The following is a 23,822-nucleotide window of genomic DNA, read 5'->3' on the forward strand; positions in this document are numbered from 1 at the left end:
ATTAGGACTGCAATGAATCTGAACAACAACTTCAAGTTCACAGAATTGACTTCTTAAAAATAATGAGTCTTTTGATCCGTGAGTATCCATTTTGTAGACAGATTGGTCTCTCCATGTAGTTACATCATCTTTATTTTCTCTCAGAGTTGTTTTTAGTTTTCACTGCATGCGTCATGTTGACTTTTCATCAATTTAATATAGATGTATGACGGTCTTTTGATGTCCTTTCTTATATGTTATGTGTGCATACACATGTGTGTTTGTGTGTACATTTGGAGGCCAGAAACAGAGCTCAGGTGTCTCCCTCTGTCTCTTTCCATCTAGTGTCTTTTTTTTTTGTTTTTCTTTTCTAGAAAATAGATTTTTTCATACAATATATTATGATTATAGTTCCACCCTTGATAAAGGCAGTTTACATTGGAAATGAAGTCAAAGTAGCTTTACTTGCAGAAGATATGATAATATACATAAGTGACCTGAAACATTTCACTAGGGAACTCTTTCAGTTGATAAAATCTTTCAGCAAAGTTGCTGGATACAGAATTAACTCACAAATATTGGCTGTCTTATATACGAATCACAAACCAACTGAGAAAGAAATCGAGGAAATAGTACCTTTAACAATGGCTTCCAATAATATAAAATATCTTGAAGTAATACTAACTAAGCAAGTGAAGAACTTGCTATGATAAAAACTTTATGATATGATAAAAACTTTAAAACAATGAAGAAAATATCAGAGGATGGAAAGATCTTCCATGCTCATGAATCGGTATGATTTCTATAGTAAAAATGGCCATCCTACCAACTGGACTCAATGCAATTCTCAACAAAATTTTAATACAATTTTCCACAGAACTTTAAATGGCAAATTTTAGCTTCATGTACACACACACACTAAAACAAAACAAAACAAAATAAAACAGGATAGTTAAAACTGATAGAAAATCTGATGAAGGTATCACTATCTCACTATCCCTGATTTCTGCTTATACTACAGGGCTAGTAATAAAAACAGCACAGTATTGGCACAAAACCAGATACATTGATCAATGGAACAGAACTGAAGATTCAGACATAAATCCACACACCTATGGACACCTGATTATTGATAAAGAAGCCGGAAATAAACACTAGAAAAAGGCAGCATCTTCAACAAATGGTGCTGGACAAACAAACTGGATGTCTGCATGTAGAAGAATCCAAATAGATCCATATTTATCACCTTGCACAATACTCAACTTCAAATGGATCAAAGATCTCAACATAAAACAAAATACACTGAAACTGATCAAAAGAAAGCAGGGAATAACTTTGAACTCACCGGCACAGGAAAAGACCTTTTGAAAAGAACACCATTACCACAGACACTAAGGATGAACAATTAATAAATGGAACCTCATAGAACAGAAAAGCTTCTTCATGTCAAAGAACACCATCCCTTGGAAAAAGCAGAAGCCTAAGGAATAAGGAAAGATTTTTGCATACTACACATCTGTTAGCGGGCTAATATCCAAAATATATAAAGAACTAAAAATCTAAATAGCAGGAAAACAAAGAACTCAATTAAGAAAAATTGAGTATAGAGCTAAACAAAGAACTCTCAAAAGAGGAAACTCAAATGTCAAAGAAACACTTAAAGACATGCTCAACATCCTTAGCCAGCAGGGAAATGCAAATCAAAACTACTCTGAGATTTCGTCTTACATCTTTCAGAATAGCTAATATCAATAAAATAAGTGACAGTTCATACCGGAGAGGATTTGGAGTGAGGGAGCCCTTATCCATTGCTGGGAGACAGCAAAGAATGAGAGACCATAGCACACTCCACTATAAATGGGATGTCTCCATAAAATCCCTTCCCTTAGGCTTTGGGGAGCCCTGAGGAAGAAGAGCTAAAAAGGGTGCAAGCGCCAGAAAGGAGGAAGACACCAAGACAACAGTATCATCAACACACATAAGAACTCCCAGAGACTGACGCAGCCCGCAAAGGCCTGCACAGGTCTGTACCAGGTCTCTGCAGGCCCTTTGCGTATATATTATGCTTCCTCTTTGAGTCCCCTCTTTCGAGGATTCTCCGTTTAGATCTATACTCCATTTTTGACTGGGTTACTTGTTTTTTTTGCAATGTAGATTTTTAGTGCTTTATATGTTTGGGATATTAGCCCTCTAACGTATGCGTAGTATGTAAAAATCTTTTCCCATTCTTTAGGCTGCTGCTTTTTCCAAGTGTCCTTTTACATGCAGAAGCTTCTCTGTGTCATGAGGTCCCATCTACTAACTGTTTATTCTTAGTGCCTGTGATAATGGTGTTCTGTTTGGAAAGTCCTACCCAGTCCCAGTGAGTTGAAAGCTGTTTATAGGATTCATGAATGTGAATGAATGAGTCTCTGGTTCTTGTGCCTTCTCTTGGGCCCTTTTAACTCCGTTGTTTTATTTTTTCCAATTCTGATGTGTTAGGTTTTTTAAACTCATTATATTATGTTATATTATACATTATGTTATATTATGCATTATGCTGTGTTACATTTATCCCTTAGAAGCTTGCTTTTCTTCTAATGAGAGACACGAAGAGATTGGATCTGGATGGGAGGGGAGGTGGAGACAACTGGGAAGAGTGGAGGGAGAGAAACTTGCCATCAGGATATGTTATATACGAAAAAAAAAATCTATTTTCACTAAAAGAAAAACATGAAATAGAATGAAATAGATTTTTTTTGCATACAATTTATTATGATTGTGGTTTCCCTTTCCTGAACAACTCCCAGATCCTCCCTAACTCTCATCTTATCCAGTTCAAACCCTTTCTCTCTCTTGTTAGAAACAAACAAGTATATAATAATAATAATAATGATAATAATAATAATAATAAAGTAAAATAATGTAAAACCAAACAAACCCGAAGAGTTCATAGCAGCCAACCAACCACACATACAAAGGACCTCTAAGGGGAAAAAGAAATAAAAGCCCTGACAAAGCCTTGTGAGTCAAAGAGCCTCTAAAAATGCCACTGTGTTTGTTTTATGTTGGGGCCCGTGCATGGGCCTGCCCTTGAGGGTCTACCTTAGTTTTTGAATTCTGTTTCTGAACCACTGAGTGACTTGCAGCTCCACTATTTGGTGGATTCTGTGTCTCAGTTATTGTCTTCACAACAGCCTCACAGCATGGGAATCTTTGTGGTTTACTGTGGTATCCTCAGGACCTGGCACAATACGGGCTAAAAAATTCCTTGGTAACTGCTTTTTAAACAATAAGCACATTTCCGTGGGGCCTGAAGAATGGCTAAGTGCCGTTCTGTAGATGTGAGGGCTGGTCTAAGAATCCTAGAGTTGTGACGGCTCAGCACATAGGCGGTGCTTTCCTGTAATATCTGAAACATTCCAGGGACTTTCAGCTGATGAGTCCAGCTTAGTGAACATAAAGCCATGTCATGTTCTTCTCCTCTATAGGTCATTTTTGGACTGACCTCAGACATCACTATAACCTGGTGGATATCACTCTAATCTTAGGTACTTTCTTTAAGGGCCTATTTCCACAGAGCAAAGGCTTTGTCCCAGTGCTAGCTGCACCTTACCCAAAAACTCTGTAGCTTTCCTACGTATGACATGAAAAGGGTAATGCTACAGTTATTGCAAGGATAAAAGGAATCAATTTATATAAGGAAGTTCACATAATAAAGGCTTGTGATGATATATGAATTAATTAATATGAAGTGCTCAGAGATACATGTTCAATAGATTTTTTTTGCTACTTATTGTTGATTGTTTTGGATACTTATTGTTTAGCCTAAAAAGAATTCAGAGAAAAAATAAAGTCTAATTGAACTAATTTCAAGTCTAATGCATGAGATAGACATTTATGGTCACTGAAAAAATATAGTTGCAACATTTAAATCAATGATGTCTCAAATTAAGAAATTGTTTCTACAAATTCAATAGCTAATTTCATGCCCATAATAAACACACTCAAATTAATTCACAGTAAAAGGAGATTCTGAGTAGAACTATCTGGACTATATAAAAATTAGAATAAGACCTGACCACACCGATTGCAAGCTATGTGCAAAGAACCATCATGAGATATTCTAAGAACACATGTTAAAGCAATGATCTCTGCTTTCAAACAAGCCAAAGCACTGTTCCCCAAACCATTTAAAAACCATGTATTTGTTATCATCCAGAGGCCCGCTTTCACAAGATGAAATACGATATTTAGAAGAGAAGGAATTGTTGCTCTAATGCATATGAGCCGGTTTTTATCCATTCAGCAAACAGTCACTGAGTGTGTGCTGTGGGCATGGTGTTTGTGAATGTTTATTTGGGATGTGCAGTGGGCTAGCTGGCTTCTGTAGTCATGGAAGTACAGCTCTGTGTTCCTAAGATCTCTTTGGATAACACATGGCACCACCAGCAACTTGGCTTTTGGTTGGACAGATTTCGAAAGAGGCCAAAGTCTAGATCTGTTTCCCACCTTTCTATCACTGTTGTATCACAGTCTATGTTTCCACCTAGAAATGGAGCCAAATGGTTACATTCGGCCAATGGGTTATGATAGATCAGATCTGTTGCTGTCACTGGCGTGTGAAAAGCTGACATTGCATGCCTTTGAATCTGAAAGACTATAGTTATTATTGTTGCTGTAGAAATTTACCACAAGGTCTATTAATCAACATTAGCAATAAAAATGGATGCTAGCTATATAAAATATTGTATGTGTTAACATCTTGATTTTCACAGAAATCCTATGAGGAAGAAATTATAAAAGCAACTCAATTTCCCAGACCAGAAAACTGAAGCATCAGAGCTGGGATGAAATCTAGGCAGCGAGGGCTCAGAGTCTACAACTGTGACACGTGGGTGAGACCTATTATTTTTATTCACCAACCAACAGATTCAAGATTACTTAAATATTAAGTTAAATCTTAGTTTTCATACATGGTAATGGTCAGTGCATTATATTTTGAAAATAAACTGTAAAATACATAATGTTGAGATTTTAGTCAATAGTTACATTTTTTTTTTAAATATTTGCTGTCTTATTGAATGTCTTGTTGGTACCTTGGAAAACATATCCAGACATTCTAAATATCTCCATATGAATTCCTACACTCTTTTGTAACATCCCAGATACTTTCTTCAATGGTCATGCCACCTCCCCACAGAAATGACCTCTATCTCTGAGACTCACTAGCCTGAAACCACTTTCCTTCTGAAAATTTTCACATTAATTAATATTAGTACATTTTTTAGTATATTAGAGATTTTTGCACCTTCTGTATTATTTATTTAAACTGCTGTTAAAACTTGTGGTCACATGAACTCAGTGGCTGGCTCTTTGATCACCTCCCGGGGGTTGGGGAGCAGCCTTACCAGGCCACAGAGGAAGACAACGAAGCCAGTCCTGATGAGACCTGATAGACGAGGGTCAGAAGGAAGGGGAGGAGGACCTCACCTATCAGTGGCTTAGGGGAGGCACATGCATGGAGAAGAGGGATGGAGGGTGGGAATAGGAGTGGATGAGGGAGGGGGCTACAGCTAATAAACAAAGTGATACAAAGTGAATAAATTACAATAATTAAAAAATAAATTAAGAAAAGAGAAAATAAGAAAGTGAAAATGCCCAAAGAAGAAACTTGCGGTCACTAACATTTCATAAACTCATTTTTTTTTTTTTTTTTTTTTTTTTTTACTTTTCATATTTTCAGTGGGACTCTAAGCTCCTCGAGAGCAAAGGACAAGTGTTGATCATGTAATAAAAGGCTTGAGTTAGTTGTGTGTGTTTATTATAGCCACAGCCCACAGGAAAGTAAATACAGAGACTTTCTAAGATTTGTGAAACATATAGTCATTAAAAATACTAAGATGAGCCAGGCACATGCCTATAATCTTAGCACTCTGGGAGGCAGAGGCAGGAGGATCTCTGTGAGGTTGAGGCCAGCCTAGTCTACAAAGCAAGTCCAGGACAGCCACTGCACCGAAAAACCATGTCTCAAAAAATGAAAAACAACAACAAAATTAAGATGAGGGCCAACAAGGTGGCCCTTTAGGTAAGATCACTGACTGCAGAAGCCTGAAGTTCTAAGTTAGATCCTTGGAACCGAAGGTAGAAGAAGAGATCAGGTTCTCATCAGTTATTCTCAGATCCCCTACACATGCTTGATGTCTCATACATGAGCCTCTTTACATAATACAGAGACCCCTGGGAAAGTTGCTCAGCGGTTAAAACATATATACCTACCTGTAACCTTTAACCAACAACCTTGAGAATTATGTGACAATACTAAAATAGTCCTTGACCATCTGAGAGTTTGGAGGCCACTGGGATGTGGTTAGGATTATAAGATGGGTCTGGGAGTTTGAATAGTATTAAGACAAAAGAGAGAGAGAAAGGGGTTTAAGGCTAAGAGAAATGTATGCGTTCAGAAGCCAGCATACCAAACAGATAGAAATTGCAAGACTGATCTGCTAGGCTAGATTGTACAAAACCACAAACATTGTATAAACACCAGATTCTAGGACATGGAGGAATTCCTAAAAGATTTTTTTTGTTTTGTTTTGTTTTGTTTTGTTTTGCTTGTGCTAATATTGTGAGAAGGCTGGTTTAAGGAAATTAACCTGCCAGTTGTGAGAGGGAGTAGAAAAGTTGTTCTGTAAACAATTAATAGAAAATGTAGTTTCTAAAAGTTTTGACTTTGAAGTGCTTCCCTTAAATTTTAATCCCAAACATAGTCATTATATTTGCAAATAAATTAAAGAGAAAAGACTAAATGAAGTGCAATTCTACCAAATATCAAGGTATATTTAGTGGCCACAACTAGCCAGAAAGGCATAGCTTTCTGGATTTGCACTCAACAAACAAACTTAGATATTAAAGCATTCATTTACATTTATGGGAGGCAAAATACTAATAAATAATTTCTAGCTGTACTTTATTATTTGATAACAATCTGGGTGTTACCAACACTATATTAAGCGGTAGCAGCAAAATAAAAGTAATGTCTTCTATTTTGTTGATGAACTGCATTGTTTCATTGCTGTATTTGTCATTATGTGAACTTATATCATTTTTCACACCATTTAATAGATTTTCCATATTATCAAGGCTATCTATATTTCTGTTCTGAGTGGATTTTAATGTTAGTTTACATTTGGGAAAGAACTAAAGACTCTCACTTCCAACAAGGCGCTGTGATAGGTGGAAAAATAATAGGTTTTCATCAGGGCTAAAGTAAGAAAGGTAGAAGAATTCCCATAAAATCTAAATAACTAGACCACATACTCAAGATATTGCCCCAGAAATTATTGCCTATAACTTTTATTTAATTTCTTGTGAAATACATGTTTCTGAAGGTTAACAGCAATCATGGAGGCAACATCAAAGAAAACCCAGCTGTTAATTAACTAGCATGGAAGCAGATTCTGGTGTCTCTGAAACCCTGCAGAACTTCTTGACTGTAACTTAAGGTGTAAATCCTACACAGTGTCTCTGCCATTACTTGTCACACAGTTCCAATCCGTCCTACTGGCAAGGGCCTATTCCAGGACCAGAAATTGACAAGCATGCACATTTCTGTATCTATTGAGTGAAGATTCACTGAGCACCTGTGAGTAGTAAAATTGAACTGTGTAAATGGAGGAGAGCTGTGAGGCTAGAAGGGTGATGGGGGTCATAATGTTTCATCTTAAGTGTCTGTGGTGGAAACTCCTTGACTTCTTCTGTAGGCTGCAATGAAAGAATGCAAGTCCCCCTGCCTCTTCCACCCACAGGCCAGATCAAAGCGCTCAGATGATGCCACATACTTCACAGAGTGGGTACATAGCCAAATGAAATGGAGCCCTTCAAAGTGCAGTAGGAGATGAAAGCAATGGTCAAAGTCCATGACCTGCTTCTGACTCCAGTGATTTCTGTTTGGTAAGTCATAGCAGCTGGAATCAAATCATCTTACCTTTTATAAACAAATTTGAAATGTGGATCAAATGGTCTAGAGATAGGCTATACAAGAATCTGGTTCCTTTGTTCACTAAAGAAAATAGTATCCTACGGAGATGCACACACTGACTTGAGTGAAAAAGAATATTTTGGGATTGGGAGCTAGGACAATGGATAAAGCGTTTCTTGAACAAGCATTAGGATCTGAGTTCCATCTGGCATAAGCCATGTAAAAAGCCAGGCACGGAGATATGTTCTTATAACCATAGCACTGTCTCAAAAATATGAGGTGAATAGCTCCTGAGGCCCAATGTCCCAGGTTGAACCTATATGCACACATACATGCATACATATTTTCACACATGTATAAACATGCACACACATCTGCTCACACACACAAAGGTATGTGGGTGAAAGTGTTGAGTATTTACACTGTTGCTGTCTACCTGTCAAGCAGCTTGAAGTGAGGAAATTGTACAGCTAAGCACCTTTACCTTCTGTGTGTATGTGTGTGAGAGAGACAGAAACAAGAGATAGATAGATAGATAGATAGATAGATAGATAGATAGATAGATAGATAGACAGACCAGAGACAGAAAGAGAGAGATACATGTTTCCTTTAGGAAGTATTCTGTCCTTCGACTGGACAGAAGGAAAATGAACTCAGGGAAAAGATTGCATCATTAATAAAGAGTCACTGTGCAGTTTTCTTTTAAGTTGGTAGTATTTTTTGTTTTAAATATAATTAGTTTTCTAATGTTTTAAAGTTTAGTTATGGCTAATCCATTCCACTACTTCCTTACTCTAATTTTTCTTTCTTTTCCTTTCCTATTTCCCATTTGCAGAAAGTCACCTGTATGGTGGTTTTAGTGAGAATGGTCCTCACAGGCTCATATGTTTGAATACTTGGTCCCAGTTGGTCAAATTCTCTGGGAAGGATTAGGAGGCAGAGGTGTGTAATGGTGATGGCTCTGAGGCGTCAAAAGCCTCCAGCCATCTGCCATTCCCAAAGAAGTTGGTAACAGAATGTGTGTTATATAAATCTGACCATGCTGGTTTCTGGAGGAACGCAGATTTGGGGAGTTAAGCTGGAGAAGCAACTGAATGCTAAACCGAGGCTAACAAGCCATCCTATGAGGAGCTTGGAAGATGTAAGTGCTAAGAACAAGGTAGACTGTTGAGGTCCATCCAGATCAAGGGGTTTCAATTTTAGCAACTCAGTAAGAGACCTGCTCTTGTGGCATTTTGACAAAGCATGGAGCTGATTACTGCCTTCATCCTAAGAACTTTCTTGACACCAATCAAAAGTAATGGAAGAATTTCTTTGGTAGAAGAGATTTCAAGGTAGCCTAATATTGACTCTGTCCTGAGGTTCTTCGTAGCCACTGTCTGGCGGGGGTACCACAGAAAAGAGCAAGTGAAGCACAAAGAAATACAAAGTGTTCAGCTTGAAGAGAGAAAAACACCAGAGAGTGTACTGTTGGAGCCAAGGCTTGTTCTGGAACAGACAAAGAGATTTAGAAGATGCCTGATCCCCATTGCAACTAAGTGGTGTGTGTGTGGGGGGGGGCTTCATAGCAAGACCCCATCCAACTAAGCTTCTAAATTAGCAAAGGAAAAGGCCTAAGGAGTTTCACACTTCTAAAACAAACAAACAAACAAACAAACAAACGCTGCTGAAAATGTGTAGCCAGAGTTGATGGTTTGGTTCACATGGTTCTGGCTTTACAGTGATGAAAGATAAATGAGTAAAGAGGTTATTGAATCTTCCTCAACCGCTAAGGGGAGTTCCTGAAATCAGGCATGTAGCAGGGGGTCTCTGTATAGAGGCCCTGAGAGGCCACTGTATGAAACTGTGAAAGTGATGTCTGGATTGTGTCGGGGACTTTAAGATGTTGGAGATGCCAAAGCCAAGAGATTTCTGCCATGAAGAGCTTCAGAAGGGGGAGTGGAACCATTCCGAGAGAAGTGTGCTGGAATCAGCAAAGCCAGAAGGGTGTCATCTAAGCCCTTTGACATTAGACAAGGAGCTACCAGGATTTGGAATTTGCCCTGCTGGATTTCAATCTTGCTTTGGTCCAGTGTTTCCTCACTATGTCACCATTCCTCCCTTTTAGATTGGTAATATATATTCACTGCCATTGTATGTTGGAAATGTGATTTGGTGTTTGATTTTACAAGGGATTGCAATTAAGAGACTGCTTTGAGTCTCAGAAGAGATTTGGCACTTTCAAACTGTGTTGAGATTGTGAAAGACTATGGGGAATTTTGAAGTTGGACTAAATTTATTTTGCATTATGGTATGACCAGAAGCCTATGAGGGCCAGGAAGTGGAATATGGTGGTTTGAATGAGTAGAGCCCTACATGGGCTTTTGTGTTTGAATTCTTGGTCCACAGTTGGAGGTACTGCTTAGGAAGGATTAGGAGGTACAGCCTTGTTGGAGGAAGCATGTTATGGGGTGAGCTTCAAAAAGCTCCAGCCATTCCTAGTGACCCCGGCTTTCGGTTTGTGGATTGGAACTTTCAACTACTGCTCTAGAGCCATGAATGTCTGCCTGCTGCTGAGCTCCCTACCATGAGAGGGGGTGACAGCCTCCTATCCCTTAGGGACTGTAAGATCTAAATAAACCCTGCTATCATTGAGATACGCAAAACTGTTTCCTTGATCATTGTGTTTTTAATCACAGCAATAGGAAAATAACTAATACACCATGTAAAAGAACTATGATGGGAAGAGAGTTGATCATCCAGAGTCAGGGGAGGGTTAAATTTGCATCAGCCATGAATTAACATAATAATTCATTTTCTCATTATTGCCTTTTAAATTTATTTTATGTGTTGGGTATGCTCATGTGTTGATGTGTTGGGTGTTCACATGCAGTTATGTGTATGTGAAGGTTGGAAGACAGCTTGAAGGATTCTGTTCTCTTCTACTGTGTGGCCTCTGGAGATTGAAGTCAGGTCTCAAGCATGGTGGAGGCCATCTTTCCCGTTGAGCTGTCTTGTTGGCTCTATTTTTTTTTAATCTCATTTCTAAATTACTGTCATGCAGATTCTTAACCCAAAGGTATTTGGGAATTTAAATTATCTAGGTTATTGTTTTGCTGTTTCACAGTGTGCAAACACCACACCAAGTGAAATTGGGAAAGTGAACTCAAGGATGGCAGGAAACATTAGCATTGAAAAAAGTTACTGAATAAATAGTTGCAGGCCAGCCCGTCTTAGCACTGCATGTTCATTGAGCATATACATAATTGCTGAATTACAAACAACCCTTGGTTTAACATTAGGATTTTAAAGTTGCTTTGACACTTTTCAAAGCCTACGTCAAATGTAGAAGAGCTATGTCTGTTATAACTTATAAAGTGAGGAATCCCTTTAGTTGAAACCATTCATTACACTTTAAGATTATCCAAGACAAGAAATTTTAAGACCACATCACTATTATAAGAAAAGTATTTATTATAAAATTATGACATTTCTCTGAACATAACCTGAAAACAAAAACATAATTCACACATTAATAATAAATTAAGTGGGCCTGGGCATTTAGTATCCATCCAGTAGAGCTGAAAGTCTCCTGTGGGTTCATAAATAACAGAGAGGACTATTCCAACCTAATTTACACAGTTGATGCTATTGAGATCCTAAAGATTTTCTTTTCTTTTCTTTAAACATAGCTTATGGCATTTGGGCTAATTAACCAAAATGTCATAGATCTTTGGTAAACACAAGTATATATATGCACAAATATGTAGCTGAAATTTCAATTAAAAAAACAAGCCAGCAACAATGATACAACAGGCAACCTAAATGTCAACAGTTTTGTGTGATCAATCAATGCAGGAGGCAAAGCCCTGCCATCAAAGTCATTGTCCAGGACTTCTACAGGTGAATCTGAAATCCAGAACAAATAGCTGTTCACAACCAGAAGACCTCAGCACTAGGTCACCACGAACTTAAATACAAATTTCAAACTCAGCTGACACACAGGACTGATAATTTCACAGTGCAGAAGAAAGCTTTGACATTAATTTGACACAATGATTTTATTATCTCACGAAGCTCCTTATCCTTTAAGAGTGAGATCCTATTTAAGAAGCCATACCGCTTTCAAGGACACAGTTTCCTCCTCCTCTCTACCCAGAAAAACACAGAGGAGTCCTTGGGTTAGCTGGTAGGGAAATAGAAAGATGCCTGTCTTCTGTTTCCTTCCTTTCCTCTCTCGGTTCCTTCCCTTGTTCCTTTTCTTTCGTTCTTTTGTAAGGTGATCTGCATGGATCACCTCCCCCTGCCAATTATGCCTGTATCCTCCCAGTCTTTCTGCATGTCACAACATTTAGTTACTAGTTCTCAACATCTCCATGATTCACAAAGGACATCATTCCATTATTCTCATCATTCTGGCACAAGAACTTTTTACTTCCAGACTACTCAAAAAAAAAAAAAAAAAAAAAAAAAGGCTCCAAGAAGATTTAAATTTTAATGTCCTCAAGCCAATTGGCAGTTAGAAAATTTGAACGATATGTTAATGTTGGAGTGTAAAGAATATAACTAAAACATAAAATACACATCTTTTAAGCCTGGAAAGTAGACGCCCTTAGAGTCTTCACCATTTCCAGTCAGAGAAGAACCATCTCTTCCCAGTTAAGTTCTGAATATGTGATTTCTTTCCCTAATATGCTTTTTCCCCCCACATACAATCTTTGGATCACTTTGGCAATTTATCTCCCTTTCCAACCCAGCTTCCTGAGTTCAGTGCATATTTAACATTTCACTGTAGGCTAGGCACCAGCCCCAAAACACTGGCTTATTGAGTGCAGCCCAATCAGAAAAGGCTGCATGATGCTGGAAGTCTCGACAGAGAAGCTTTCTTCTGAGTTTGCACATCGGCTACAAGCTCAGGAAAGTGCTTTGATTCCTTTCATCCTGTTCTTTCTAGAACATATCAACACCTATAAAATGTTCATTTACATACGTTTCTAGTAACTCTCTAACCTTTGTATGGCAGGAAAACACCGCGGTCTTAATATTTAAAGTTCACTGAATACCAATCTATCTAGATGGCAACAAGAATTCTACAACATCCAGCTGTTGAAATTGCAAACCTCAGACTCGGTACTTGCTGAGGAAGAGGTGCAACTCAGAGATGGACTCCTTTCCCTGCATTTGGAATAATCATGGATCATTCTGCATTGCCAAATGAGAAGCAGGCCACCTGTTACCTACTGGAATCCTGCCCTGATTTCTCCCTGGTCACACAACCAAGCTCCGCCACTCGCTGGATCAATGTCTGTTCTAGAGTTGATTTTTTTTTTCGCTTGCTTGGTTTTGTTTGCAGAAACAAGAGTCCACACACGTATTCATGAAGCAGCGCTGCCATAGACCCACTTTGATCCCGTAAGGTTTCCTAAGTGTTCCTCTTCACACTGCCACCTCCTTTGACAGGTTTTTGGGTTCCCTGCTAGGGATACACCAGTCATCGGCTTCAGAACTCATCTGATAATGCTTGAAGGCTGACTTGTTAAAGACAGGGAGCTTTTCTATAGACTCAGAAGATAAAGCCTAGACGGAGGGCAGAGAAAACACCAAATTAAAGAAATGACACATGGCTGTACTTCGTTATTCAAAATACACTCAGAAGTATGATGTAATATCCAAACAGTCTCAGTGAGTTGACTTTGTACACATGACAGTTGCATACTTGAGGAAACAGTGTTGAAGAAGAAAGCAACTCTTTCCAGAGAGAAACCTGCATGTCTCTGCTGGAGGCCTAAGATGCCACTATTCATCATTTAGAGACTTCTTTCCCTACAGTTTGAACTCTTTTGCCCATTTCAGAAATAAATAAGTACAGTAACTATTCCAGACAGTCAAAGGGCACTTCAGCATTTAATTCCAACGAACAAAACAAAAGCCTAGAAGCTTGATGCTGTGGTTCTTTCTAGCTGGAAAGACAATTTTGGTCAAAATACTTGGCAAACAATGAACTGAGTAATCCTAACAAACAAATTTAGGCTTTATCCGAGATAGGAAAACATGTTTCACGTTTTAAAATCTAAACAGGGAATTCTTGGCACCCACTGACAGCTCCTGAGCAATTGTTCTCCTGGGTTTTAAGTAGAGGCAGCTTAAGGTTACAAAGATCTTGATTTGCATTGTTGTCGTCAGAAACACCACTAGCATGTATTACCCACAAGGCTGAGTAAAACAGAACCCTAGCTACCCTGACAGCTGTGAAGAGAGGTTGTCTGAGGTTTGCATCGGTCTGCTGTCACTCTGAAGCTTTTTCTGTCTCTGGGTCAGCACTTGAGCCAACGTGGCTTGGCTTTCTCTTGGGTATGTGTGCACATATCAAAACAGGAACTTTAATAACTGTATATTACGTAGGCTAACTCAGTTTGAAGAGTTCACAGAGGACCGTACAAATGAAACCATGACTTTAAAAAGATGGCTTTCTACTGAGTTCAAAGCATACCTTTAAGTAGATGATGGCGTCTGTCCCATAGCCTGACATAGAGTAGAGATTCAGATCTCCTTGAAAATACTTGGCATAGAGACGAGAAATTGGCAAGCCATAACCAAAACCAGCCTGCAGGTGGAAGATCAAGGGTTAGTGAAAAAGCAGACATGATCACCGGAATACCAGACGTGAAAAGGAGCTAGGATCCTCTCTGAAACTCATGTTTGAGAACCTAAATGAATAACAACTTCTCCCAATCAGAGGTCCTTAGTGTTTTCCCTCTAAAGTTAGCTAGCTTTGTCTTATTTCTCAGATTCCTGCATGCCTATCTCACTACATCGATGAACTTGCCTAAATATTATTTTTATAGTTCCCACCCTACATTTAGATCTAGGTGGCTGGGATGATGTCAGGTGTATCATCGGCCTTACCAAAGGGGCATTCCGGGAATTGTCCATCACAGGGGTCGGGGCAGTGGAATACGTGTAACTGAAGAGGCGGTCAGTAATCCTCAGAGGAACACCGCCTCCTCGGTCAGAAATCTGAAACAGGCAACCAAATAGGTCAGAGCTATACTTTAACAACAATGGGCACCTGTCTTAAAAAAAGAAAAAAAAAAGTCTTCCTGTCCTTTAAAAGCCATCTGGCACACATGGCTTCGAGAGTTGTCCCAAACAGAAAGCCATGCTATTATCGGCCCCTTTTAGTTCTCTCTAGACAGAACCCAAAACAAAAGCAGGGAGCAGTTACCTTGATTGTAAGGTCTTCTTTTCCCAAGACGACGGTTGCCTCAACTGGTGTCAGGGAAGGGCGATTTTCTTGATGCTCAACTGTGGCCCTCATGGCATTCTAAAGACAACAAAACCATAAGGAGTTCAATGAAAATGAATGAGAGACAATAAATAACTGGTTTTATGTTTAAAATAAAAACAACAGAGGGCAAATTCAAAGTCCCTATTTCTTAAGTGAGTGATAAAACATCTCTGTAAATATAGCTGCTTATGAATGTGTCATGTAGAATGTATAATGAAAAATCTTCATTTACCATGTAATATAGCTCCTGGGAGTAATGTATAATGTAAAAACAATTCTGCTGGCTGTCAAGTTCTTATTAGTAAGCTTAATTTAAATGTAGAAATTGGTTTTTATAGTCCATTTCCTAGTGCCTTATTTTTCTGTCTTTCCATTACATTTTATATCCAAACACCAAAGACTATTACATAAGGAATGAACAGTGAATCATTGAACCAATTTATTGGCTTTTATAAAACTTGCTGGAAAAAAAAGTTATTACTATTTAAAAGGACAGTCAATAATTCTAAATTAAATTTCTATTTGCATTTGAACATCATCTTAACTTTCACTAGTGATGGCAGAATAACTCTGTAAGGTAGAGTGTTCAATTAAAAACAAACTAAATTGACGAAAAAGTATCACATTTTCCTTAACACAAAGTAAACTAAAACAAATCTTTAGCTTACCAGGGGAAGGCCCAGTAGGTAAAGTCTCATTTCATTTGTCTGTTTTCCTTTCTGACTATCCTTTGGTATCAGTATATGACACCAGATATTCACTGAGGTGAAATAAAATAGATCAGATGTTTGATAGTTTCATCAATACCTCACTGTAAAACACTAGAGTAAGCTAGATAACAACTGGCTTTGTCAGTATTAGAGGCAGATTTTACTTTTTAAAGTATCTCCTCCTTCTGTCAATCCAGGAAATTATCTTAGAGCTCAACACAAGCTTCAAGTGATTCTTATTTTCTCACTGAAGTTCGGAGTGTTGGTATGATCTCAGAATGGAAAAAAAAGGATTTGGTACCAATATTTAGTTATGCAGAATAGAGAAATCTGAGTCTTCAGAGTACTGCAAATGTAAATTCTCAGACCTACAGAACCTAAATATCTCCATGAATCTCTCTTTTTTTGAGGCCTGTAGTTGGTTGTGCCACACAGTGCCTGAGAATCAGGGTTCTGCAGCCTGTGAGACTGTGGATAATCAGAATCCTAGAAATCAGAATCTCACAGCCCGTGAGACTGTAGAAATTCAGAATCCTGGCCACCACTCCAGACCTGCATTAAATTTTGCGTTTTAACACAGTCCACGCATGGTTTGTATTCATGTGATGGGACTGGCTGTTCTGGATACAGAATGTGCTCTCCCCACCCCCCAACCACCACCTATAGGACCTATACCTTGGAGTCAGCAATTGGAGAGTCTATATTTTGGAGGTTGTAAGACTTCATTCACTAACGCATTCACACGATGCCCTCTTTAAAGAACCAGTGACAATGTCTTGGTTACACACCTGAAGACATGGCGGGAGCACCCTTTCCACTCTATAGTGCTGAGTATAATGCATGTTCTCAAACATACTGCCTTACTTTGATCTCTGTGCACTTTTCCAAACATTGGCTATTTAGCTTCTTTATACCTAAGTGTTCTTGGAAGAGTGTATAGTGGTTTTTATTTAATGGGGAATGATCAAACTGTGAGCAGTGAGATATTTAAAGACAAACCTACGATTGCTGTGCAATATCATACCTTGAACAGTTCAAAGAGCATATGATGGAGGTGGGAAGGAACATACACGATGTGAATTGGTTGGCCTGGAAATTTTCCTAGAAAAAAATAATTAAACTCATTAAATCAAGAAACAAATATTTCGCTGAAATGAACCTCTGTGTCTATTTGATCAACGTTTTAGTTTTAAACAAGATTAGGATGACTGCCGTTTTCCTCAGCTGAAAAGTGTGACTTAGAATATTCCCTTTTCAACAGTAAAGACCGCTGGCTTATGTTCTGCATGCTCATACAGCTGCCCCTTTTATTCAGGATCAAAGTTTGCATTTCGTTGCAAATGTATGTGGTTGGATGAAGTGTGAGGTGGCAGAATAAATCAACTTACGTAGATGGTTGTATCTTCAACATGTTTGAACCATACGATGTCAGTGTTAAAACTAAATGCATTTGAAGACGGAAGGGATCACTACGCTCAGAACACTAAGATTAATAGTAGCCACAATTTTTATATCTCAATGCATATTAAATGACCTGATATTTTTTCACCACAAAACATTAAATCCTGAAGGCTAAATGCTTTTAGGTTTCACCAACAGGGTAAAGAAAACAGGAACAAAATCTCATGACACTAAAAAGAAAAATAAAAGTGTTCTTTGATGTCCCAGGACTTGGAAAGCTTTGAATGAGTAAACACAAGGAAGGTCTGGCACAGTCCTGCCTTTGTTTTGTCCAAGAGGTCAAGCAGTTTATCCGCACGTATTGTACAATTCTGCTTACTCTGAGTCAGTCATCATTAGCCCTGCCACTTTCATTTTAGTGTTCACTTACATTTCCATGTCCTCGCTCTATGAGTTAGTCTGCTTAAATCAAACAACTGTCAGTCTTGCCCCTAATAAATGTTACTGGATGTGTGTTACTTGTAAAACTATACTTATAGTGGAAAGGAATGAATATCTCTAATATAGGTATGCCTTGATCTGGGAGTAGAAGAGAATAAGATAAAGATCGCCCCTTTCATTGCTCATATAATCACCTCCATGTGTGAAGGCCTTGTCTCACCAGATAGCATAGAGTTCAAATTTTGAAGTATGTTCCATTTTCAGTTAGCAGTATATATTTGCAGTAAACTTTAAAAAAATGGTAAGAAAATTCAACACAAGTTCAAGTATACTTGAAAAATCCTTAAGTGTATAATACAATAAAACTGTTAACTATGTTGTACACCAAATCTCTAGAATTTATTCATCTAACACAACTGAATCTTTGCACCTATTCAAAAGCAATCCCTTATCTCTCCCCTGAGCCTTGGACAAGCACTGCTGTAACCTCTGCTTGTGAATAACTGGGGTTTATATCAATGAGATGTATGAGTCAGATAAAAAAAAAAAAAACAACCCACTGACTAGAATCATGCAATATCTGTCATTCTATGTCTATCTTATTCCTTATAGGGCAATTTATGAAGTATCCTTGTTCTCTAGTTCTGTGAATAACTTCTTGAGAAGGATATCTCCATTCACAATTGTTTTCCATACTTCAAAGATATCCTTGTTCTTCATATGCTACGTTTTACCATTTATTTATTTATTTTTGAGACACTGTCTTATATATGCTCAGCTGGCCTGGAAGTTGAAATGTAAGAAGGACTTGAACTCCTCTATTTCCCAAGTTCCAGGGTTCCAGGCACTGTGCCTGACAACAATCTTACATATTCTATAGTAAGCCATCTTTCCTTGATCTAAGATATCAGAGCCTGGGTACGTCTTTCCCCAAGCATTGTTCCGTATGAGTCACTGTTAGCAAGCTGTCTGCACAACTGAAGTTTTTCAGCTGAGGCGATTAGGAAGAATCTTGTTTTCAAAACAAAAGAAAACAAAACTTTGTATGAATTCTAAGTAAGCTCGGGAGAAGGAAAAGAACACAAAGCCTGCCTTTTATTTACAAAAACGGCAATACTAAGCTTTATCAGGCCTCCTTGTGTCCTGCTGCCAGCTTACCGTTAACTTGTGTGAGCTTTAATTCTGGCGATGTTAGGTAATACTGATCGCAGAGCATCTTCGCGCACTCAAAAGCATCTGGAATAAAAAATTTTTCATAACAATGAAATAAATTTACTCCAAGTACAGTTGTCAAGTGATCCAATGTGTTTACTACACTTACTCTAAAATTCTAGTCCCTGGAGAACTGGCTCACATGTATGAGAAATGTCTCTTTAATATTTTATTAAAGCATAATATTTTATTGACGTTGTAGCAACAGGAACACGTGGACTTCAGAGATCAAATATAATATATAAGAATACGGCACATGGACCACCTATGTTTAAATATTTTATGATACTATAATTGAGTGCTTACACTCCTGACACTCAAAAGCAGGGGGGGCTCGATGGTGGAATTCATAAAGCATAGACAGAACACGTTGAACAGAAATTCATTTACAGAATGCCGTACATTACAGATTTGCCCACCATGTATTATGCATTTTCAATAAGAGAAGAACAGTCGTCTAGAAGTTACCTTGGACCACCGCTACCACATCACAGCTAGGGTCGATACTTCCAATGTGGCTTGGGTTTCCTGTCTTTGAGTCACTGAATATAAGGACTGTTGAAAAAGGAAAGCAGAAAGTTGTTATAAAGCCACAGAGGCTGCGAGTGCCCGGTCGCCAGCCCTGGGTCCAGCCTCGGCATGGCTAATGCTCAGTACCACCACTCTGGACCATCTCCTGAGAAGCTCACTTACTGTGTTGGTTCATCAGCATCCGTGTAGAAATGCGGTTCATGTAGAACCGGTCCAAAAAATACTGAAGATTTTGATTGGTAACAGGATCGACTGTACAGCTGTCTTTGTACTCCAGGATCCCTTGAGCCATTGTAGGGATGACGTTATGATGTCTGTTTCGAACTTTGATGAGCGTGTCTACAAAGCTAAAGCAGAACATATACAGTTAGTGGACAGTGAGGAACTTTCCCACAGGTCCTTAAGTTAATTCAGAGAAAACTAAAGCTCTTCTTGTGTAGCCAACCTAAGCACAGCTGATTACAAAGTTCTGGAGCTTCTTTCAGACCGTCACTACGCGTTCTCCTACTGTAGCAGAAGCAGCAGCAGCTTCATGAAAGGGTTTATATTTCTAGGTTCCATGTAGAACTGCTCGCTCTATGACTGGTACATTCGTTAAAAGTGTTCATCCTATGAGTTCGAGGCCAGCCTGCTCTATAAAAGTGAGTCCGGAACAACCAAGACTACACAGAGAAGGCCAGTCTTGAAACAAACTAACAAACAAACAAAATGTTCATTAAGCCTACTTGTAAGAGACTATCTGAAATCAAAGAAGATTCCAGCAGCCACTGTGAAAATAAAACCCTTGAAGTTTCTCATCAGGTTTTTTTTTAAGACTGCTAATTTAGCTAGTTAGAAATCATTAAAAGAAAATATGTAATCACTAACGACCCAGAAGTCCGTTTAAAACTGTGTTACAGCAAACTCTCTTGCAAATACAATCTTTGGACTAAAATTAAAGCAAATATGGTATTCTTTGGAAAGCAAAACTGCTAGCCCTCGGTGTTTGTTCACACCCAGCATTAATTTCAGTTCTATAGTTCTTCACTTTTAAAACCACAATGAGCCAAAAATTTGTGTGTGGGGGGGTAGTAATTCCCTGGGAAAGGTCAGTGCTCTTTACATTAAGCTCAGAAAAGATCTGATTGATGTGTCCAGAACGACTCAGATTTCAAAACATGCATTTTTTTCTTTTCTTTCTTTCTTTCTTTCTTTCTTTCTTTCTTTCTTTCTTTCTTTCTTTCTTTCTTTCTTTTTTTAAAGGAAGAAAGCTTACTCTGATAGGGCTTTCTGGTCTTCTGGGCTCTTCTCGTGGAACTCCACCAAATCCATCAAGCTCTGAATGTACCTGTAATGGGAGACACTTTGAAATTAACGTCAGATGCAAACAAAGGGTTACAAAATAAAGCGACTTTTGAAATGATTGGAAAGGGGAAAGGAACCAATATGTATAAAATTGAAACTTTTCTTCAAGACCTTTAGAAAATTACATGTTAAGATATTTTTAAAGCAGCAATTTTCCACCCTCTACTTTCCTGGCCACTTTGGTTGGCAGATGCTTTCATTTCTTCTACTTTAGCAGAGTCGACTCTTTAGAAAGCGTTTCTGATTTTTTTTTTCTTTTTCTCAGACTGTGCTCCTCTGCAGGAGAGCTGGAGTCTTGACAGCGGCAGTGAGTAGCACTGCGCATACGTTTCAGATTAGACTCGTTCTGTAGGCACATGGGATGTCTTCAATTGCTGAATGAGATGCTACACAGAGGGTGGACTCAGGTTGAGCTCTGTATCTGCCACAGTCTACGGCATTGTTCTGCCTTCCAAGAACCTGCCTGCTAGACATCATGATTCTTAGTTTAAAGGCAAAATCAGAGTAACGGACTCTGAATTCTGGACATGGGCTGTGTGTGCATTATTTTAAGTCTTTTAAAGAAGTAAATCACCTCATGTAATTCTACGCGACAGCTCTTGTGACAATACGTGGGGACAGTAGAGGCAACTATGGTCTAAGACACCAAAGGAGCTTGCAAAGGCAGAATTTGAACCCAAGGATCACTTTGCTGATAAGAAACAAAAAGCAGACCCTCTCTGAACAGCATACATCTCGATCTTGGCAAAGAACTGCTTGTGCAGTTTCAGATTCCATCTTTTGTCAGGTAAAGCACAAAATTAAAAAAAAACTGCATATGCTGATTATCTTTCAAATGTATGTCATAAGTCAGAATTATATTGTCATGGAAGATGGGTATGGTGGTACATGCTTATAATCCCAGCAGCTGGGAGGTAAAGGGAAGTAGAGAACACTTCAAGGTCGTCCTAAGCTATATGAGGACTTCCAGGAGGCTGTGATACAAAAGACCCTGTCTTGAAAGATAAATAAAAAGGAAAAAAGGTGGGGAGGAGAGTTGAAAGGAAAAAGAAAAGCAAAACCAAAAGCACTCCCTCCAAAGTAAAGGAGAATTTTCTGTTTCATGACTGTCCCAGAGATAAGCTGCCCTAAGTTAGTACAAACTATTGACAACTTTCAAAACTATTTTCTGTTAAGACTGCCTGTTATCCAAGCATGGTGTTAATATGGTCCAAGACGTGCTGCTCAGGTAACACTTGAAGCCAGAGTCTTCAAAGCAGTGTGCCCCTTACCAGCTCTTCACCAGCTGCACCGAGGGGGTATTCACTAATCGGTGGGGCAGGATGTCGATCTCCTTCAGGATGTTGGCCAGTCTCACGGGCAATTCTTGCCGCAGGAAAGAAAAAGATGTTCTCTCGCAGGCATTTTCTGAACCTGTAATGGATGAAACATGTTCAGGTTCGGGGGTGGGGGGGGGAATGAAGACAAATAGCAAATACAAAGGACACAGTAAAATGGTATCTTAACCACAGTTAGGTTCGTGTTTACAGGTACTTTAAGGACATATATCTTTAGTGTCTTTTCCTTTCTATTTTTCTCCTTTTCATTTAAGAGTGACCAACATAGGTGAATTGCTATTTATTTCTTTCTGAGGAAAATCCACTCTGTAGAAATCAGACCACTCTCCAGTTATTCCTATCCATGAATTCAGGGCCAGCCTACACTGTAAAGTCGGACAGCACACCCTCTAGTGGGTATGAACTTGAAAGGGGCCGGGTAGAAGGAGGTAGAGAGCTTTCTAGACAAGCAATAAACAATTCCACACGGACATCTTCAGATGTGCCTTATAGCACGGCTGCAGAAAGGGACTAACCGGTTTTTATTTTAGTAGTAATGTAAACAGTTGTAAAACAATAAAGGTGAAATGGTTAGGATGTCTGTTAGGGGTGCTAAGTGATCAGCGGAATGTGTGTGTGGTACAAGATTAAATCTATCAGTCTGTGGTGATGGTTATTAGGAAGTACCACTTTGGGAAGAAAAGAGGAAGTTCCTAGTCCATTATTAAGACGGTGACTGAAAGCATATATATGTATATGCATATATGTATTTCATATTTTATATATATATATATATATATATATATATATATATATATATACACACACACACACACACACACACATACACACATATATATGTATTTCAACTCAAAGATCTAGAGCATTAGAAGAGGGAAGTGGAGTGGAAGTTGAGCATCAATATGGTTACAGGTGACTTAGACTTGTGATATAAACTGTTAGAAAGTAGCCAAACTAGGAAAACAGGTGCTCAGCCTTTTGAGACTCCTGGGTTCTTCAGCCAAGGGAACCTCATTTGCCCTTGCCCTGAGCTAAGCTCTTCCTATTCTGGGGCCTCCCCAGCCTCATCGCCACCCTCCTGGGCCCCTCATCTCCTCTCACCAAAGTCCAGCAGCTGCTTCATGGACAGCGGGGACGGGCTGTAGCGCGAGAAGAGTTCGACCTCCCTGGGGACCAGGCCGGCGCTGCTCAGCGAGCTGGCGCTGCGCATCACGAAGCGGGCCGCCTTCATCCTGATGCCCACCTAGGTTGCCGATGGCTAGGATCCTTTTGGGGTGGCGAGGGCTGCGGAGCCGGAGCGTGCTGTGGGCTCAGGGTCCCGGGTGCTCGAGGCGGGGTGAATGGTTCACTCTCGCGTCTTCCCACCTCCCGCTGCCCTGCCTTTTTATGTACCTCCCCCGCCCTCTCCACAACTCCAGCCGGGAGGAGTCACTGGGACTCTGAACTTGGGGCCACACCAATCAGCTCAGAGAAAAAAACTTTGGGCCCCGCCCCTTGGCCGTGGTCACCAGAAAGGCCTGACACCGTGATCCCGACACGGGTGTCACGGCCTGAGAGGGGTAAAGGGTGAGAGGGAGGCCAAGAAGGCGGGGGAGGTACTTTGCGCATCCGGGACACCGTGGGCCCGAGATTAGCCCTAG

The 23,822-nt window shown here is 39.3% G+C and overlaps 1 protein-coding gene across 1 annotated transcript; it reads right to left on the reverse strand.

Moving 5' to 3' along the window:
- Positions 1-11,372: 11,372 nt before the first annotated feature.
- On the reverse strand, positions 11,373-23,583 carry Pdk4 (pyruvate dehydrogenase kinase 4). The gene is made up of 11 exons (XM_055612707.1): positions 23,284-23,583; positions 22,117-22,258; positions 20,757-20,828; positions 19,664-19,848; positions 19,439-19,525; positions 18,917-18,994; positions 16,941-17,017; positions 15,144-15,242; positions 14,825-14,935; positions 14,409-14,522; positions 11,373-13,495 (listed from the first exon to the last, which is right to left on the reverse strand). The coding sequence occupies exons 1-11, from the start codon at positions 23,411-23,413 to the stop codon at positions 13,355-13,357; spliced, it is 1,236 nt and encodes a 411-aa protein (XP_055468682.1). The 5' UTR covers positions 23,414-23,583; the 3' UTR covers positions 11,373-13,354.
- Positions 23,584-23,822: the final 239 nt, after the last annotated feature.

This window comes from Psammomys obesus, unplaced genomic scaffold (assembly GCF_907164565.1).
Source record: "Psammomys obesus unplaced genomic scaffold, mPsaObe1.curated_primary_1811, whole genome shotgun sequence".
NCBI lineage: Eukaryota > Metazoa > Chordata > Mammalia > Rodentia > Muridae > Psammomys > Psammomys obesus.